The sequence below is a fragment of the Trichosurus vulpecula genome, chromosome 4 (genome assembly GCF_011100635.1).
Source record: "Trichosurus vulpecula isolate mTriVul1 chromosome 4, mTriVul1.pri, whole genome shotgun sequence".
In the NCBI taxonomy this organism is placed as follows: domain Eukaryota; kingdom Metazoa; phylum Chordata; class Mammalia; order Diprotodontia; family Phalangeridae; genus Trichosurus; species Trichosurus vulpecula.
This window is the reverse complement of record NC_050576.1, coordinates 43,940,899-43,958,911: the sequence shown is the minus strand read 5'-3', so window position 1 is coordinate 43,958,911 and position 18,013 is coordinate 43,940,899. Positions and strand designations below refer to the sequence as shown.

General features: G+C 35.7%; 1 protein-coding gene across 1 annotated transcript in view; it reads right to left on the bottom strand.

The window, feature by feature from the left end:
- COL24A1 (collagen type XXIV alpha 1 chain) overlaps positions 1-18,013 on the bottom strand; it is a 378,533-nt gene that overhangs the window by 236,087 nt on the left and 124,433 nt on the right. The window contains exons 18-23 of the mRNA XM_036755470.1: positions 10,249-10,302; positions 7,955-7,999; positions 2,313-2,366; positions 2,185-2,229; positions 1,819-1,872; positions 1,350-1,403 (exon numbers count right to left, since the gene is read on the bottom strand). Of these exons, the coding sequence (XP_036611365.1) occupies positions 1,350-1,403; positions 1,819-1,872; positions 2,185-2,229; positions 2,313-2,366; positions 7,955-7,999; positions 10,249-10,302 (306 nt within the window). The remainder of the gene's footprint in view (positions 1-1,349; positions 1,404-1,818; positions 1,873-2,184; positions 2,230-2,312; positions 2,367-7,954; positions 8,000-10,248; positions 10,303-18,013) is intronic.

Here is an 18,013-nt window from a genome sequence, read left to right as displayed (position 1 = left end):
GGAAGTTCCTATTATTTTGGCCAACTAAAGATTTGAAATTATTCTTGTATACCCAAGTTTCACAACTCTTTTGTTGGTTTACCATAGTTCCACAGGTTTCCCTCTCTTACTTGATAATAATAATAATAAAAGCTATTGAGATAGTCCCTTTAAGTTTCATAAGGCATTTATATACTTTATTTCATTTGAGCCTTACAACAAAATCACAGATCATTATCCCCATTTTAGGGATGAAGAAATTAATGTTCAAAGAGTCATTTGTTTCTGGTCACAAAGCTAGTATTAGAGGAAGAATTTAAAACTAGATATCCCTGATTTCAAGACCAGAGCTCTATTATTCACTATTCCATGGGATTTACCAAAAGTTAATGGGTAAACTACTTTGATGCCTGACAAATAGGCAAAGCTTCCAAGACTGGCAGATGATCCCTAAAGATGAGAATTCCTTCCAAAGGCTGACAGGAAATGTCTTACTGTCTTTCGGGGATAGTTCAACCATAGAAGATGCCTTTGAAATACAATTTCAGGAAGCTGCATGGGATAGGATAAAATCAAGGATTTTTAAAAAGCTAATATTCTACAGCCTGTGGGTCCCTGATCTAATGTTGCTATCATGGCTTTATAAAATGAAACATGTGTAAATTTTTTTGGAAGAGGGAAAAGGGCTGTTTCTCTAGAGGGCTTAGGAGAACCACATGTTGTGTTCATATGAATTGTAGAGATAGTAATAACCTCAATTTTTATAACAGTTTTGGCTTTGCAAAATACTTTCATTAAAAGTATATGAGGTAGATGGATGAATTAGTCATATTCTGTTAATTAACTGTGGTTCTGTGTTTGTGGTAATGTGTTGTCTTAGCTAAAAAGTCTTTCTCTTTTCAGCAATGAACGTCCAGGAACTCTAGGAAGAAAGAAATTAGTGCCCCTTGGTCAAAAGAGTTAGTATGGCATACTATCTTTCTTGAGGACTTTTTCCTTAATCTGTCAGATTGGTTGGAAAAATCAAAATATCATTATTTTAAGATATTGTCTATTTTCTGGTTTGAAAACATATGATTCAAATTAAAAACTTCTTGTAATATGTCATCTAGGGGAATACCACAACCCACCAAAGTCTTTGGGGTTCATAGAAATTTGGCTTTGGCCTGGACTAAAGGGGATTGGGGACCGATTGTCTGTGGAATGTGAGTTAAGTACTGAATTAGCTAAGCCCTGAAACTGAGGAAAAGAAAGGCAGGACCAGTGAGTTTGAAACCTTCTTATAGAAGCTAATGCTAACGACTATTATAATTCATGCTATGACTTGCACTGATATAATCAGAAAGAGCAAAGTAAAAGTTCAAACCTACAGAAGGTCCTGGCTTTCCTCTCATCCCTGGTGGTCCTGGCAAACCAAGAGCTCCCTAGAAGAAAACAGTAATTCAGAAAAGAGAGTAATCATCACACCACACAAGGCAGCTATGGCCTTATTTATGAATGGCATGTATAAAATATATCACAACGTTTGGAACAATTGACATAGGTTTCAACAAAGCAACTTAAATCATATTGCTTTTTCATTCAGATGTCATACACTAATACAAAATGGTACAAAAACACCTGAGGTCAAAGGAAGATTAGAAAAACCAAAAATTCAGGGTTACAACATCTTAGTAATTTTTTCCAAACTAGTGAATTTGTTGTCCAAATCATGTAAGGGCTTGGTTTACTAATACCCTCAATAAAAGATACATATTATGCCTTTATTTTAAAAAGTATTTCCATATTTCATTTTACTGGCTTTTGTCAATTTATATAGAAATTATTGCACAAAATTACCTTGTCTCCAGGATACCCCAGTTCTCCTGGCTCTCCAGCAATGCCTTGTTCACCCTAAACAACATAGTATTATACACAGGCAGACACTGAATTTAAAATAACATATTTACAAAGACAGTATTATAAGGACAAAATATCAATTCAATTGAACCACATGTAAAACTTTCTCATATCTGCATAGCACTGAAAAGCACTCAAAAAGTACTGAACAAGCAAGATGAAAATATAACAGGGTTTAAGTGAAAGCTAGTAAATGGAAAAGATAATTTGAAAAACATTTTTGAATGTGAAAGAAGTAAAAAAAAATTAAAATAAAATTTAAAAGGAAATGAATTATCTCTATGGTAATGGAAATATTTAGATCACCTTATCACCTTTGATTCCAGGTTGGCCCATATTCCCTGGAAGACCCTAGGGGGAAAATGTTTTGACTGTCACTCTTGAAATCATAAATCAGGCAATGAGAGATGTCACTTAAACAATCAAAACCATACCATAGGCCCAGGAATCCCAGAAGGTCCACTTGCTCCTGTGGGGCCAACAGCACCCTGCAAGACAGTTAAAAAAAGTGAGTCCAATTAAGTGTCCAGGAAGATTTTAAAGAGCAAATGGTTCAATGAACCCTTGGCTTTGGTCAAATTAATTTACTCTGTCAGACATTCCTTGCACTTTCTCATCTCTAGCTGAGGTAGAAGTGGCAGGGACAGGGGCAGTGCATTTGGAATCAGGATATCTAGGTACAAATTCTCACTGCACTACTACCTCTGTGACCTTAAAGTTGTTTTTGCATACAACTGGGAAATAAGATATACAGGCAATGGGGAATAGAAATCTATTTTGCCTTACAAAAAAGTAAGGGAAAAGGGGATGGGGGTGGTGAATGGGGTGACAGAAGGGAGGGCTGACTGGGGAATGGGGCAATCAGAATATATGCCATCTTGGAGTGGGGGCGAGGGTAGAAATGAGGAGAAAATTTGTAATTCAAAATCTTGTGGAAATCAATGATGAAAACTAAAAATATTAAATAAATAATAATAATAAAGAAAAAAGAAAAAAAGAAAAGTCAACAAATATCTCTGGGCCACAACCCAGAATGTAGGTGACTGGATAACATTCCTTCCAGCTTGAACATCTACAATCCTCTTGGTCTGTCCAAATCCTACCTAGCCATGCAAATCCTCCATGAAAATTTGCTGGGATATAGCAGCCTACAATCAATTTTTATTTCCTCAAATTTCCCATAATGTTTACTGTTAATGTCCCTCATTTGGTAATCTAATTACACACACTGCCCTGTGACATTTCTCTTGTCCCCTGAATTATGATTTGACTTTTCTAGCATCATTGAGCCATATTATAAGTTCCTTCAGCCTAGGGATCATGTGCGAGTCTTCTTTGAAGCCCTCACAGTTCCCTGAACAAGAAATATTTATTGATTTTGTTTAAACTTAGTACTTTATTCCTCCACTGGAAAATCAAACATTTGAGGATGATCCAGCTTCAAACTTGGATTTAGTAAGAAAAAATTTTCTGTTGGATCTTTTTCATTGTTCTGACATAAAATTTTTCACCTCCAATATTCTCCATACTTCTATATCTCTGCATGAGCTTCCAGATGTTTTACGAGATCCTTTGAAATTGATACAAAGAACCAATTACTTCTCTCCTGGTCTTCTAAACCTTAGCCATATTGTGATCTGTCTTTTAGGTTTGATGTCGGGGTTTTTTTTGTTCTACTCAAATTTAAGTGGAGGATTTTGACTAGATTTCTACCGTTCCTCCAGGCAAACAAAAAAAACATAAGTAGCCTGATCCAATGAAATTACAGCTCCAGTGCTTAGAATCTTGAACATAGCAGATTTTTAATGAATGTTTATTGAAGTGACGGTACTTTAACCAAGGCCAAAATAACCCTAACTCTAACCCTATCCTTAAATGCATGTGCAAAATGAGGCAAAATGAGTATCTCTTTTCTACTGAATAAAATGTTATCTCTATCATCACTTTTTTTTGTAAAAGAAAAAAAAGCCCAACTTTTAAAAGATGCCTTTGGGTATAGAAGAACTGTTTTACTTCCCAATATAATGGGGCAATTCCAACAATCTATAATTGCATAAAACAACATTTAAGAATGGAAAATTTGACAGAGATATTGAGAAACACTATGCTTGAGACAGCTTTGTTTCTGGGTAAGTCCTAATGTGAAGTAAAACTAAGATAGATTGTTTCCAACATGTTTAATCCTGAAATATATATGACAGCGGGGAGGAAAAGGGTAATACTTTCCAGCTTGTTAAAATAGATACGCCATGGTAATACATCATTACTTGTGCATCCAAAAATTTGTGAATTGGAAGCTTGTATTAGCAAAATTACAGTAGCAAGTTTATTCAGAGTTCAAGATGTTCAAAAGCTAACATCCATAAAATGCGATGGGCTAAAAGGATATTATGAGAAGTCTTTGAAAATTATAAAACTACGAGAAGTGTGGAAGAGAAGTCCATATATGTGTAAATGTATATAGACATGTGCTCACACATGTGCATGCATATATATGTGTATTTTAGAGAAATATATGGATATAGTTGAGGTACATACAGATATATATATATACATCTAGAGAGAGATCTATAGAGACTTCAATAAGCCACATCTTTCTCTCTCTATTTGTATATGGATGTATGCATATATGTGTGAACCTTTGCCTTCTGTATAGATCTCTCTCAATATACACATATGTGCATATGCATGCATATGTGTTTAATATATCAGCTAGCAACACATACACATGTACACATGTGTGTGTAATACACATATATAGGCCGCTCTTCCATATCTTTTATAGCAGAGGTATGTACACACAAGCATCCTTAGCACAGTGTCTAGGAGGCCAGGCTCACTAGATCAAAGAGTATATGACAGGGAGTAAAGCATAAGGAGACTGGAAAGGTAGTTAAGTATCTGGGAATAAATTTCTATGATTTTGTGCTGGTCATCCTCCTTGGCTGGAATGCATTCACTTTTGCCTCATAGAAACCATTGTCACAAGACTCAGTTCAAGCACCACCTTCAACATAAAGCCTTTCCAGATCCCCCCAAAAGCTAGTGCCCTCATCAAACTTCCTGATATTTATTTTGTATTTGGTTTGTCCAGTAGTGTGTGCACCCACAGGTCACTGAATAGGAACCTCATCTTTAGAGTACCAACGGCCAAATTTCACATGGCACTGAGGGAGCATTTTGCATTTTTTTGTTAGCTCTGTGGGTTACCATGTCCAAAGCAAGTGGTCAGCCTAGTGGTGATGCGCTTCTCTGCACTTAGCTAGGCTGCTTCTTCAGCAGCAGATTCATCCTATTGCTATGTCCAAAGCCTCAGCATGCTAGAACCTTCTAGACCTTGTAATCCACTCACCTAACCTTCTAGAACTCAGGTTCTTATCCATTCCAGGATGAATAATTGGAATAGGACTTTGTAGAGAATCTTATGACATTTACCAGGTGAGAGCTGAAAGATAACCGAGGATGCAAACCTCAGCATATTTGGAAGAATTGTAATGCCCTGAACAGAAAATCTCTCTCTCTCTCATCCTCCACTCCCCCTACCCTCTATATATGCATATAGATAGAGAAAGGCATATATACATGTTATATTGCTATATTATATGTGTGTGTATATTTTCCACCATTACAAATTGCGCAAGTATCTTAAAAAAAGACAAAGGATGGAAAATGAGATAATTTAAATTATATAAAATTAATAATAGCTGACATTTATATAAATATTCGCGATGAGCTTTCTAGATAGATATTATCTCTTTTGGGCCTCACAAAAACTTACGAGATAGATAGTACAATTAAAATCATCTCCACTTTATACATGAAGAAACTAAAACCTTATACGAATTAATTCAGAATGAAGAAAGCATAATAAAAAGAACAATATATTCCATGAGCGTAATATACATAAAACATCGAAAGATACTAAATTCAGCTTGGTGGCACAGAGGATGGAGAACTGAAGTCAGAAGAATCCGTGTTAAAATTTGGCCTCAGATATTTACTAGTCATGTGACCCGGTTTCATCAAATGGGGGTAATATTAGCACCTACCTCCCACGGTTATCGTAAAGATTAAATGAGATAATAGCTGTCCAGCACTTTACAAATCCTAATGCAATATAAAACTGCTAGCTATTATTATTAAACTCAAATCAAAGGCAGCAGATGATATTGGTACTAAATAATTAAGATTAAAGTGTGCGTCAATCAGTTCTTGTTGCTGCTGCTAATCAGAAAATTACAAAAGCAGAAACTGAACTACTGATCATGATAAGCACCTCATACATTTTTGCTTTAGTTTGGGGATTAATACACTTTTGGGGTGGCTCATCTGAGTGTGTATGTGGTAGTGTCTGTTATTCCAAAATAAAGGATAGCAATAAAAATTATAACTGTGGAATACTGAATTTATGAGATTTTACTTTAGCTCTAAATCTATTGTCATTTCTATGAAACAGGTATTGATAAGGGGGAAGTCATGTGTGTGTGTGTATGTGTGTGTTGGAGGAGAGAATATTTAAACATCCCAATATTGCATTCCAGAGAAATGTTTGCTATCCTCAGTAAAAGGAATATGTTCAGATTTATGTGAAGAGAAGCCCTGAATAGGTTTATCATCTATCCAAGAAATACATGAACTTATATTAGGATGTAAGGTTCTTGAGGGCACAGACTTGGTCATTTTTTATCTTTGTATCTTGAGCATAATTCATATATAATAGTCATATAAAATGTCAATTAAAGCCCAATGAATTGATTTCTAACTTCACTAGAAACCCCGTCCATTTGCTGGCTAGTACTATTTGACCCAGGGATGGCTAAAGGTGTTTCTGTAGAGCTTCAACTAAACACAAAGAAAAAAAAACTACTGTATATAAAATTAAATAAGAGATGGAATCATATAAATATCTGTCAATTATAGATAACAAATTATGTATTAATATTAAAATTAGCACTATGGCTCTTTGGTGAATGATATTAGTGAATTCTGGCTCCTATCCTTGCTCAGGTTGGATACCACTGAATAAATCTTGTTTCAATTTCTTCCAATCTGTGCAATCTCATTTCCCATTTCTTGTGCAGAGAAGGTCTACTTGTCACAGCCCGTCCAGGCTACTATGGCCAGCAAGCAGTTGAGAACTTGATTCAGGATCTGATCATTTGACATCAAGGTGGAAGGAAACACAAATGAGAAATATCAAGGAAGGAGATGAGCATGAATGTTCAGCAAGTTCACTCTGTGGGATTTCATTCAGAATCAGTCTATAAATGAAGAGGGTGGGGCGTGGGGAGTGGAACTCAGGTTTGCAATTCTCAGAAAGGATTAAACAAGGATTCCCAACCAATTAGCTGTCAGGATTAAGAAGATACAAGAAATTCAAGAGACTTGGATGAAATCCATTGAATGTGCAAACAACACAGTGATTCTCCACACAAGACCATACTCCCCCTTCACCCATGAACAGCTTATGAATATTAGATGGGGTAGACCTTATCTACCTCCCCCAATGAGTTTCAAAGACATAATAAAGGGTCTTATGTTTGTTTTTGGAGGGGCTGGGGGGTTTATAGATATTGATCACTCTTTAGTATGGAAATCCATTACTATATATACTCATATATTAAGCTTAAATAAAAACATATAACTTATTAGATTATAGCCCATAGTTCATTGGTATGTCTCATTTAAGAATAGGGATTTTATTAGTATAATGGGCTCCCAGGTGAGGGATTGCCCCTTTCCAATCCAATCTAGCACCTTCCCTGCAACTGATAGTCTTAGAGAGTTTGTTTAGAGTACTGGCAAATTAAAGGACTTTCTTAGGGTCACGAAGCAAACACATGTCAGAGGCAGGACCTTGACCCATGTCTTCCTGGCTTCAAGCCTGGCTTTCTTTCTCAATTTAAAAAATGTTTAAAAATAAATTTGAGCAAGGATTATCCTAAGTAATGAGATAAAAATTCTCATTTTGAGGATTAACTTCTAAATAGTTATAAGTCATTATATAAAACCTATATTAGGCAAAGAAATTTTTAAATTTTTTAAAAAGCTGGCAAAATCAGTAAATTGTACTCACCCTAAGTCCAGGAAATCCAGGGGGGCCAATGCTACCAACAAAACCCTTATAAAATAATATTCATAGAAATAAATTAAATACAATTCTATTATAGCTTATAGAAACCTAAGTTTTTAAAAATTGATGTGCTATAGAAAGAGGGAAAAGATATAAGAACAATTTTATTTTAAAAAAAATTATGTTCTATTCTAGCTAAACTTCCTGCCTCTTGCCCCCAATACCCAAACTTCTGTTATTTATACAAACTATAATTATTTAAGTTGGAAAATAGCTGCTCTAAATAAGATCTTATTATTAAAGTCTCTGTACTTGCTGAGTTATCTTTTAGTCATAGTGATAATGGTTATAGTTATTTTGTGGTCCCCAAACTGGCCTTCAACCCCATCATCTTGAAGAGTACCATTTTACCTGGAGCAGCACTGACTCATCACCTCTTCACTTGTGGAAACTAAGCTTCACAATATAGCTCCAAACTGAATTAACTCTTCGGGTTTCCATATCTCATTGCTTACTCAGACAACCTACTGTCTAATCATGCCCCTATACTAGTGATATTGATTTTCTGAATCCAAGTATAAGACTTTAGAGTTATGACTATTAAATTTGGTCTTCTAGAGTCATTATGATATCCTAATTTAATATCCTGGCTGTCATCCATTGTGTTAGCTATCCCTCCCAACTTTGTATCATCTACAAATCTGACAATCTGCCATCTAGCCACTTATGTAAGTCACTGAGAGGTTTGAGAGAAGAGCACTGGGCATTCCAGTAGAAGTCTTCTGCCAAGTTGGTATGGAATCATTAATGACTACTCTCTGAGTCTGGTCACTTAACTAATTCGAAATACATCTATGTTATTGAGAAGCTCATGTTTTTTTCATCCTTTCCATTAGAAGAGCATGAAATATTTTATCATGCAGTTTGCTTAAACCTAGGCAAATCATGTCTAATGAAATCCAATCATCTACTCATTTAGTAACTGTCTAAAAGGAAATAAAGTTATCCTGGAATAGTGTTTTTTCTTTAATTTTTTATTATTAATTAGAAAATCAGCAACAAACACATGTTTTACTTGCTATAAAGTCATGCTAGCACCTTTTGACTAGCATTTACTTTTCTAGAAGTTTGCTAACCACCTCTTCAATAATTCATTCTATGATTTTGTTAGAAATTAAAGTCAAACTCATTGGCATCAGAATTGTTTGTTTTTGTGTCTTCTGAATTTCTTTCCTTGGCTGTCTTTCCTTGTAAAATTTTAGTCTGTGGAATCCAACCTATCCTTCCTCTGAACTCTTTGGAATCTGTTTTCCCAGAAATCTATGGAACAAATTGAACTATGCCTGACTTTCTTTTCCTTCTCTACTCCCAGCTTTAAGATACAGTGTTCATTTCCCCCTAAGTTTCACATACTTTTCTCTAGCAGCCTTGCTCCCTTTTGGTGAAAATCAGATGCAAAAGTTCCTCCCTTTTGAAGCATGAAATCATCATTAAGCGAAATCAAGAAATTATTAATTGCTCTGCTTTTTGGCAGAAAAAGTATTACAGTTGATGTTAGGATAACTGAAGTCCCCTGTCACTACTTCGTCATGTTTCTTTGCCAGGCATGTGATGTTTCTGGAACTACTTCCTCTTTCTGTTCATCTGGTCTGTGGTATACCCTGATGACAAATTTGCTTCTGTTCCTCTCTTCATTAATCCTTACCCAAATGTTCTCCAGCAGACTTTCCCTTCTGGTTCCTGGATTTCTTTATCTATCTCCATAAAATACATTCCTTCCCTATGCCTACTTTTGCTATTGTGTTTCTTCTGAATAAGGCAAACCTGTCCAGAACCATATTCCATTCATGACTTTCATCCCACAAGTCTCAAGGTAAAATTTGCCTCTTTGATTACTTTTGCTTGTTGCTAAACTCTGGGTATTTGTGTGTAGATATTTGAAGTGACAAGTTTTTATTTTTATGATTTCCTTTGTCAGAAGTAATGCACTCCCATTCAGAACTACACATAGCACTTAGGGCCTCCCCTTATTTTTCCATTCATCTTAATGTTGTAATCATTTGTGTTCATTTATTATTTTACCTATTATGCTCCGTAAGGACACCTTTTTCCCCTCATAAAAAAACTAGTACAATGCCTTGCAAATAGTAGGCAAATGAATATTTGCTGAATAAATGAGTATGACATACATATATAATATGTGCAAATTCTATATTACATATGTATATGTGTGTATAACTAATATAAGTTATACAACATTCAAAAAGGCAAACTGAATCTCATCACTGTGAACTTACAGGGTTCCCATCAGGACCAGCAGGGCCTCGTTCTCCAAATTCTCCTGGAAAGCCCTGGCCAAAAAAAGGAAATAAGAGAAAAGGATCCAATTAGATGAGCAAAATGCAAAATTATTTTGCATCATGTTTTTCAGTGAGAGAATTTGCCCCTAGTTCAAAGCTATAACATCACTTTAAAATATTTTGATAATATTGTTTGCTTAAATATATATTTTGAGCTTCATAGTAAGTGTTTTAATTAAGTATAATCAACATAGAAAACCAAGCCCAGGTAGCAGCAGTACCTTATCTATAATCATATAATGAGTAAATAGCAGAATGAAGAACATAGTCCTAATCTCCTGATGGCCAAGCTACCATTGTACCCAATGTTTCATGTTGATTCTGCACCAAAAACACATAAGAAAAGACTATAACATCTCCTAGAAGACAAAAATTCATAGAATTATGTGACTCTGAGCTGTATTTCAAGATAAACTACATAACAAAAGCTTTTTAATGTATGGGGGATGGGATCCTGTACACTCTGATGCTGTTGACAAACATGGTAAAAATGAAAGCAATTTGCACCAAAAACTCTTCACTGTACAAAGGCATTAATACAAAATACTGAAAAAGTAAAGGTTATTTAGGCAATTACATTTTTGAATACATATATGTGTGTATATATGTGTATATATATATATATATATACAGACATATACATATACGCACATCTGCAATATCATCTATGTGTGTGCATGTAGATCCATGCATATATAGATATACTCACACACACACACACACACACACACACACACACTCTTTCTCTGAATTGAGTAGCCAAGTGGCGTAGTGGATAACATACCAGCTCTGGAGTCAGAAAAATCTGAGCTCAAATCTGGCCTTGGGCACTTACTAGCTGTGTAACCTTGGGCAAGTCACTTGACCTCTGTTTATCCCAATTCCCTCATCTGTAAAATGGGGATAATTATTGCACCTACCTCCCAGGGTTGTTGGGAGGATCAAATCAGAGAGTAAATTGTGAAGTGGTGTGGTTGGCATATGTTGTTGATGTTCAGTCATTTGTCATATTTGATTGGCATATTTGTTGTTGTTGGGTTCTCAGTCATGTTCAATTCTTCATGACCCTGTTTGGGGGTTTTGTTGGCAAAGATAATGGAGTGCTTTGCCATTTCCTTCTCCAGCTCATTTTATAGATGAAGAAACTGAAGCAAAGAGGATTAAGTGACTTGCCCAGGGTCACACAGCTAGTATATGTCTGAGGCTAGATTCAAACTCAGGAAGAGGAGTCTTCCTAGCTAGCTACCTAGCTGCCTATTCTTATTATATGCCAATTGTTTCATCAGCTTCAAAGATCATGTATACTTAGACTGATCTATGATCTCATTAGGGTTTGATATTTCTTTTGGCATAGACAGGAACTCCTATTTTCTGTTTGCTAATTTAAAAAATTTTTAACATTCTTTTGTATTTTTATATCTTAAAATTTTATTTATTTAACATTTATTTAAATTTTTTTTCAGTTCAAAACTTTCTTCCTCCTTTCACCCATTGATAAGACAAGCAATACCCATTCTCTATCCTGCATTTCTTCTTAACCTACATAGTTCTTGTCTATTTATTTCCATAAATCCTCCACCATAGATTCACCCAAAGTGCCAGCCGATTGACTCTAAATCACCAAATGTCCCAAGAAATGATGCTTCTTCTTACCTTTAATAACACAATGAAACCAATTTCATTTAATATGTTATTTTCCACTCCAAGAAGGACCTGTGAGGCACTCTTCCATTTAGCTGTGTCCTTTTACTTATAGCAAGAATGTATATGTACACACTCTCTCTCTCTCTCTCTGTCTCTCTCTCTCTCTCTCACTCTTCACTTCCTTTATTAATTTCCAATAGTGCTCTTGTATCTCTGGGATCAAATAGTACATTCTCTCTTTGTCATTTAAGACCATTTACGTCCTGGTCCTTTCCTATTTTTTTTAGTTTTCTTAGACATCACTCCCCTCTACAGACTCTAACTATACTGCATTATGTGCTGTTCCCCGCACACAACACTATCTCCCAAATCTGTATACTTGTACTGGCTGCAACGTTATCCCTTCTCCTGCCCTGCTTCCCTGGCTTTCTTCAATACAGCTCAAATTTCACCTTCCCTTTCTAGGTCTCTCTACCTCCCTTCCATTTAAAATTACCTTCCATTCATCCTGCGTATACCTTATAGGCCTATGGTTATTTGCATGTTCTTTCTCCCATTGGAATATGAGTTCCTTGAGAGCAGGGTCCATCTTTTCCCCTTTCTTTGTATCTCCAACACAATTTCTGGCACATAGGGCTTAATAAATGTTCGTTGATTTCTATACATTATTATAAATCTAAAAAATTGGCAATGACCTTAAAAATGTGAGGTAAATTTTCAAGACTTCATATCTTTAGTATGTGTCTTATAAAATATACAAGTAATACCTGAAAAAATATGTTAAAAGTTTTTAGCATGAATAGTAGGCTCAACATAAAAAAACACTTGCAGAAATGAAATGAAACAATCATTGTACAGGCATTTGTTATTTGTCCTTCATTTTTCGAAGAGTACCAATGACATCATGGGATGATATCTTGACTTGTGCTTGAATTGGATTTAAGTGAGGCAGTATTGCACAAAGTCATCAGCCTCATTCTCTCTTCCAGAGTCATCCAAGCCCAATGGCAAGACAAAAGCTAAGATGACTGGTGATGGCTTGGGATGCACTGGATGCATTCCAGTGGATCCCAATGAATCTTCAATGTTTGACCAAGCTCTAAGAACTTCACAGTACCTGCTTCAGCTGCTTTCCTGGCCATTGGAACAAATTGTTTTCATCTACCCATTCTGCCTGGGGAAGTCTCCACATGCTTAGGGTACCCTCCCCCAACTCACCAACAGATTCGAGATCTATTGGTTTCTCTCAACATGGTTTAGCTGGGGTGTGACTGCTGCACATGCTATAGCTTCCTGGAGCCAGAGATGAAAGTTGAGTGCCAGGGAGACACCAAAGATGGATGAACAGCCCTGAAAAGAGGTAGGCAAGACCTCACACTAGAGGTTCTAGTCCTCCTTGAATACTCCATGTACCTCCATCATACAGGTACATGTAATGTAAATTTCATTCAATTCATCTATGTCATCACAAAATACTTCCTAAATCATGAGAATAAAGAGAAATTTGTCTTGTTCCTCAGGACCCTGACTTAGGCATTCCAAGCGGGAAATCAGAGTTCATATCTTTCCTCTTCAGTATTAAACAAACATTGTTGAGTAAAACCATTTTCTTTACTGCTTTCTGATAATACTCTAGCTCATTTTAAACTCATCTATTAATGTCTTATACCAAACTGGTCACTTTCCTTTGATATAATCACCATTTTTCAAGTGGATTGGGATATTAGTCAAAGTTTTATTCTGCTTGCTATCGATGCAGTGAGTGACAGAATAGAGGTTTCTACTGCATTGACAAAACAGACTATTTGAAACTTTTGAAATTGTCACATAAATGTGCTGAATTCTTTTTGAACAAAATAATTTCAGCTCTATTCTGGGACAAAGGAAAATGCCTCTTAAGTCACTTGTAAAACATATATCTAAAATTCTACCATGTGATATATACTTAAAATAATCTTGGGCCAAGGATAGAAACAAATAACAGATGTCAAGAATGATGCTTTACTCTGATATTTTAACACTATGATTAGGAGCCAATATACATGGCATCTAACTTACAGCTGACTTTTCCAACATAAAGACAAGATCTAAGAAAATTATAAATCTAACATATATTTTCAAATAATTTCTTTTTATTGTTTACTTGTAATATTTCTCTATAATTTAAGAAAAATTAATAATTCTGCCACCTGATCCTTTTAAGGGTGTGACTTTCCCACCCTTTTGGAGGGCTCTGCTATTTCTGTCTTTCCAGTAGAAGAGTAAGAACCCTGGGGATGTGGACAAATGTACTTACAAAATTTTGCTCTGGGTAAAATCTCCTATCCCAATGAACAAAAGAAATCTGACTCACTACTCTCTATACCCAAAAGAATTTTTAAAAAATATCCTGGAACTCCCTCTCTACATTTTGGCAGTCTGTTATTGGCCAGGTGTTATGGAGAGTGAGTCCCAAACTGGCTATAAAGCTGTTAACTTCTTTCCTAAAAAGTTAATTTTGAACTAAATTCATTCAATGCTGGGCCTATGTGTCATGCCAATCTGCATGGTTTATTTAATGTAAGGAAGTGACTGATGATCAAGTTAATCTGACAGTCATGTAAAATTTTAGCAGCTCCAGATTTTCCTGGCTGTGACACTAGAGAGGGAAGTTTGGAAACATATCCTAAGTGAGGAGTTATTTGGATTTTGATAAGATCAAATGGTATTTGAAGTTATTAAATCCACATGACTTTTTTATCACTGCATCTTCCTTTCTTTTTTATCATGAATCTATCTATGGTTATTTTTCTTTTAAAGTTAAAGTACTAGCTTGAGTTAGGCACAATTCAGATGTGATCCAGGCTTCTCTTTCCCCTGAGCTCCAAAATTTGAATCTTCTGATTCAAAGTTTCTCAAGTTGAAATTGCTAAACATATAAAATAAAATAGTTAGGGCATATGGAAAACATTAACAAAAATTAAAATTGGCTTGTGTTCATCTAAGATGTACAATAAAGACTGAAATTTGCTTGAGCCGCTACATTCTAGGGATAATAGACAATAGGACCTCACTGGTACCTTTCTAGGCCTATAACTCTTTGATCCAGGTGAGTGTGTACTATAAACAAAAAGCACTTTTTCTTCTTTAAATATTTAAATCTTTTTTTGGAACCCAATTAACCAGAGGAAGCCTTTATAATCATCAGAAATGTTCTTATTAGACCCAAACATCTTCTAGCTGCTAGCACAGTGTTTTACATGTAATAAGCACTTAATAAATGGTAGTTGAATTGAATTAGCTTATCTTTTGCAGAAAATGATAACTAATCCTAGGAACTGATGGAAGAAAATCTCCAAGATCTATTATATAGGACCAGATGATAATGTGACATATCAGCTAATTTTAACTTCTCTTAGCATGGCATCATAGCATAATGCCTTAATCAAAGTACTTAAACACATTACAATGCTTCAGTGGATTTGGAAGATCATTGCTGCACTGGTAAAGATGCATCTATGTCCTCCTTTCTATCATGTTCCTTTCTTAGACCCTTTACATGTGACCGATACAATGCATTGGAGGTCATGCTCTAGGCCATCTTACATTTCATGGGTACCACTGTAGTCCTTATATATTGATCTGCCATACTTCAATCTCACTTCATGACTGGCCTCTACTTCCTTTACTGAACATACATTTCCTCACTGATATTCCTTGGGCTGCCACTTGACCATAGGTCATCTCTGGAAATATACTGCATTCTACTTGCATTTATTATGTGTCTTTATTGCCTTATATGTAACTTTGATCCTTTGGAAATTTTGGTGTTTTAATATTCACAACCATACAGCATCTCCAGGTAAACATCTGCATGAGGAAGATGGATTTTTTGCACAAGGTTGAGGGGGCAAGGGGAGTTTGGATTATGAGAAGCATTCTCAATTTCCCGAATACAATCTAGATCTCTAAAATACATTGCTTTTCCTGCAAGGACTGTTAGGAGAATTTCTTCTGAGGAATCACAGGTTTCACTAGGAAGGATGCATAATATTCTGTGGCTTAGTGGAATTAAAGATCACCCAAAGATGCTTGCTCTTTGGGAGGGAAGCTATGGCAAACCTGGACAGCATACTAAAAAGCAGAGATACCGCCTTGCCAACAAAGGTTGGTATAGTCAAAGCTATGGTTTTTCCAATAGCAATGCATGGCTATGAGAGTTGGACTATAGTAAGGAAAGCTGAGTGCTGCAGAATTGACACTTTGAGACCTTTGAGAGCCCTTTGGACAGCAAGGAGATCAAATCAATCAATACGTAAAGAAATGAATTCAGGCTGTTCACAGGAAGGTTGAATATTGAAGCTGAAGCTTAAATACCTTGGCCATATAATGTGAAGATGGGACTCATTGGAACAAACCCTGGTGTTGGGAATGATTGAAGGCAAAAGAAGAAGGGGAAAGCAAAGGATGAGATGGATAGATAGTGTCATGGAAGCAGCAAACATGAGCTTGGATAGACTTTGGGAGATAGTGCAGGATAGAAGAGCCTGGCATGCTATGGTCTGTGGAGTCATGAGGACTTGGACATGAACAAACAACTGAACAATGATGAAATATCTCTCTTGGTGAAGATCAGTTATATCTAGAGGATTATGCATACCTACTGATTGTTAATTGACAAGTATTTTGAGTTGGTTATGAGCTGACCTAAGAAAAATTCTCTATACCTGGGTAAATTGTTCTTGAGGAGAACATACTCCCATTTATTGACTTGGTGACCATAAATATGATCACACAAAGTCTTTAAAAATCATTGTGATAAAGAAACACATTATGTTAAGAGACAACAATCTACCTCATATGATAATCAGGACAATGAAACCTAAAAGGACGGTAGCCTAAAATCAAATAAATAATTTGGCTTGTGTGTGTGTGTTCAGTATTTGGGTCACAAATTTAGAGATGGAAGGGCCCCTAAAGGAAGGAGGGGAAGAAAGAAACAAATACTTATTAATAGTTACTGTGTGCCAGGTGCTGTGTTAAACATTTTTGAGATATTAACTTGTTTGATCCTCACAACAACCCTGACAAGTAGGTGCTATTGTGATCCCCATTTTAGAGTTGAGGAAACTGAGGCAGACAGGTTAATTGACTTGCCCACACTCACCAGCTAGTAATCATGTTTGGTCAGATTTGAATTCAGATCTTCCTGACTCCATGCTCAGTGCTCTATCCACTGTACCACCTAGCTACTTTTTAGAAATCACCTAGTAAAAACAGCTCAGTTTACAAATGAGGAAACTGAGACCCAGAGAGATTAAGTGACTCACCGCAGGTCACAATGGCAGGGCTATAAAATGAATACAGTTCAACACTCTTCCTACAATACCATATCAAATCTTTTCATCTTAAAAAGGAAAATATATTCTACTTGATTAAATATATAAATGTACAATAAATGATTATGATAATGGACTTTAATACTTTTTATAACAATGAGAATAAAAGTACTTATGAAGAAGGCAGTGTGATGTTATAAAGTGTTTTTCATCTCAAGGTAAAGGATCTGAGTTCAAAGACTCGTGGGACCTGAAACCATGTATTTATCCTCCCTCATGTGAAGTTTCCTTGTATGTCAAATTATGGGGTTGCTCTTGGTGACCTCTAATATAACTTCCAGCTGTGAATCCATATTTCCATTCCCTTTTCCCTTAATTCAGATACTAAAAAATGAAACACATCTATCTTTCTAGCTGAAATATCTAAGTTGTCTAAAAAATGAAACACAAGATTCCTTGGGCGAATAATTCGTACTATCACATATGCTAATTAAATAGCTACCACATTTGAAGGTGAAATCATTTGTTATAAAGAGAAATAAATCTTTGTGGTGGTGGGATTGTCACATGGGCTAACATTTCAGAGTGATGTATGAGGTTTTCCTGAACACAGTTTGAACACCAACCAAAGTTGAGAAATTTCCTCATAAATGAGGCCAAATCATTTAATGGAAAATGCAAGTACGAGTACATGCGGTATACATGACATATTATAGGACCAGGCACATTTTCTAGTACAA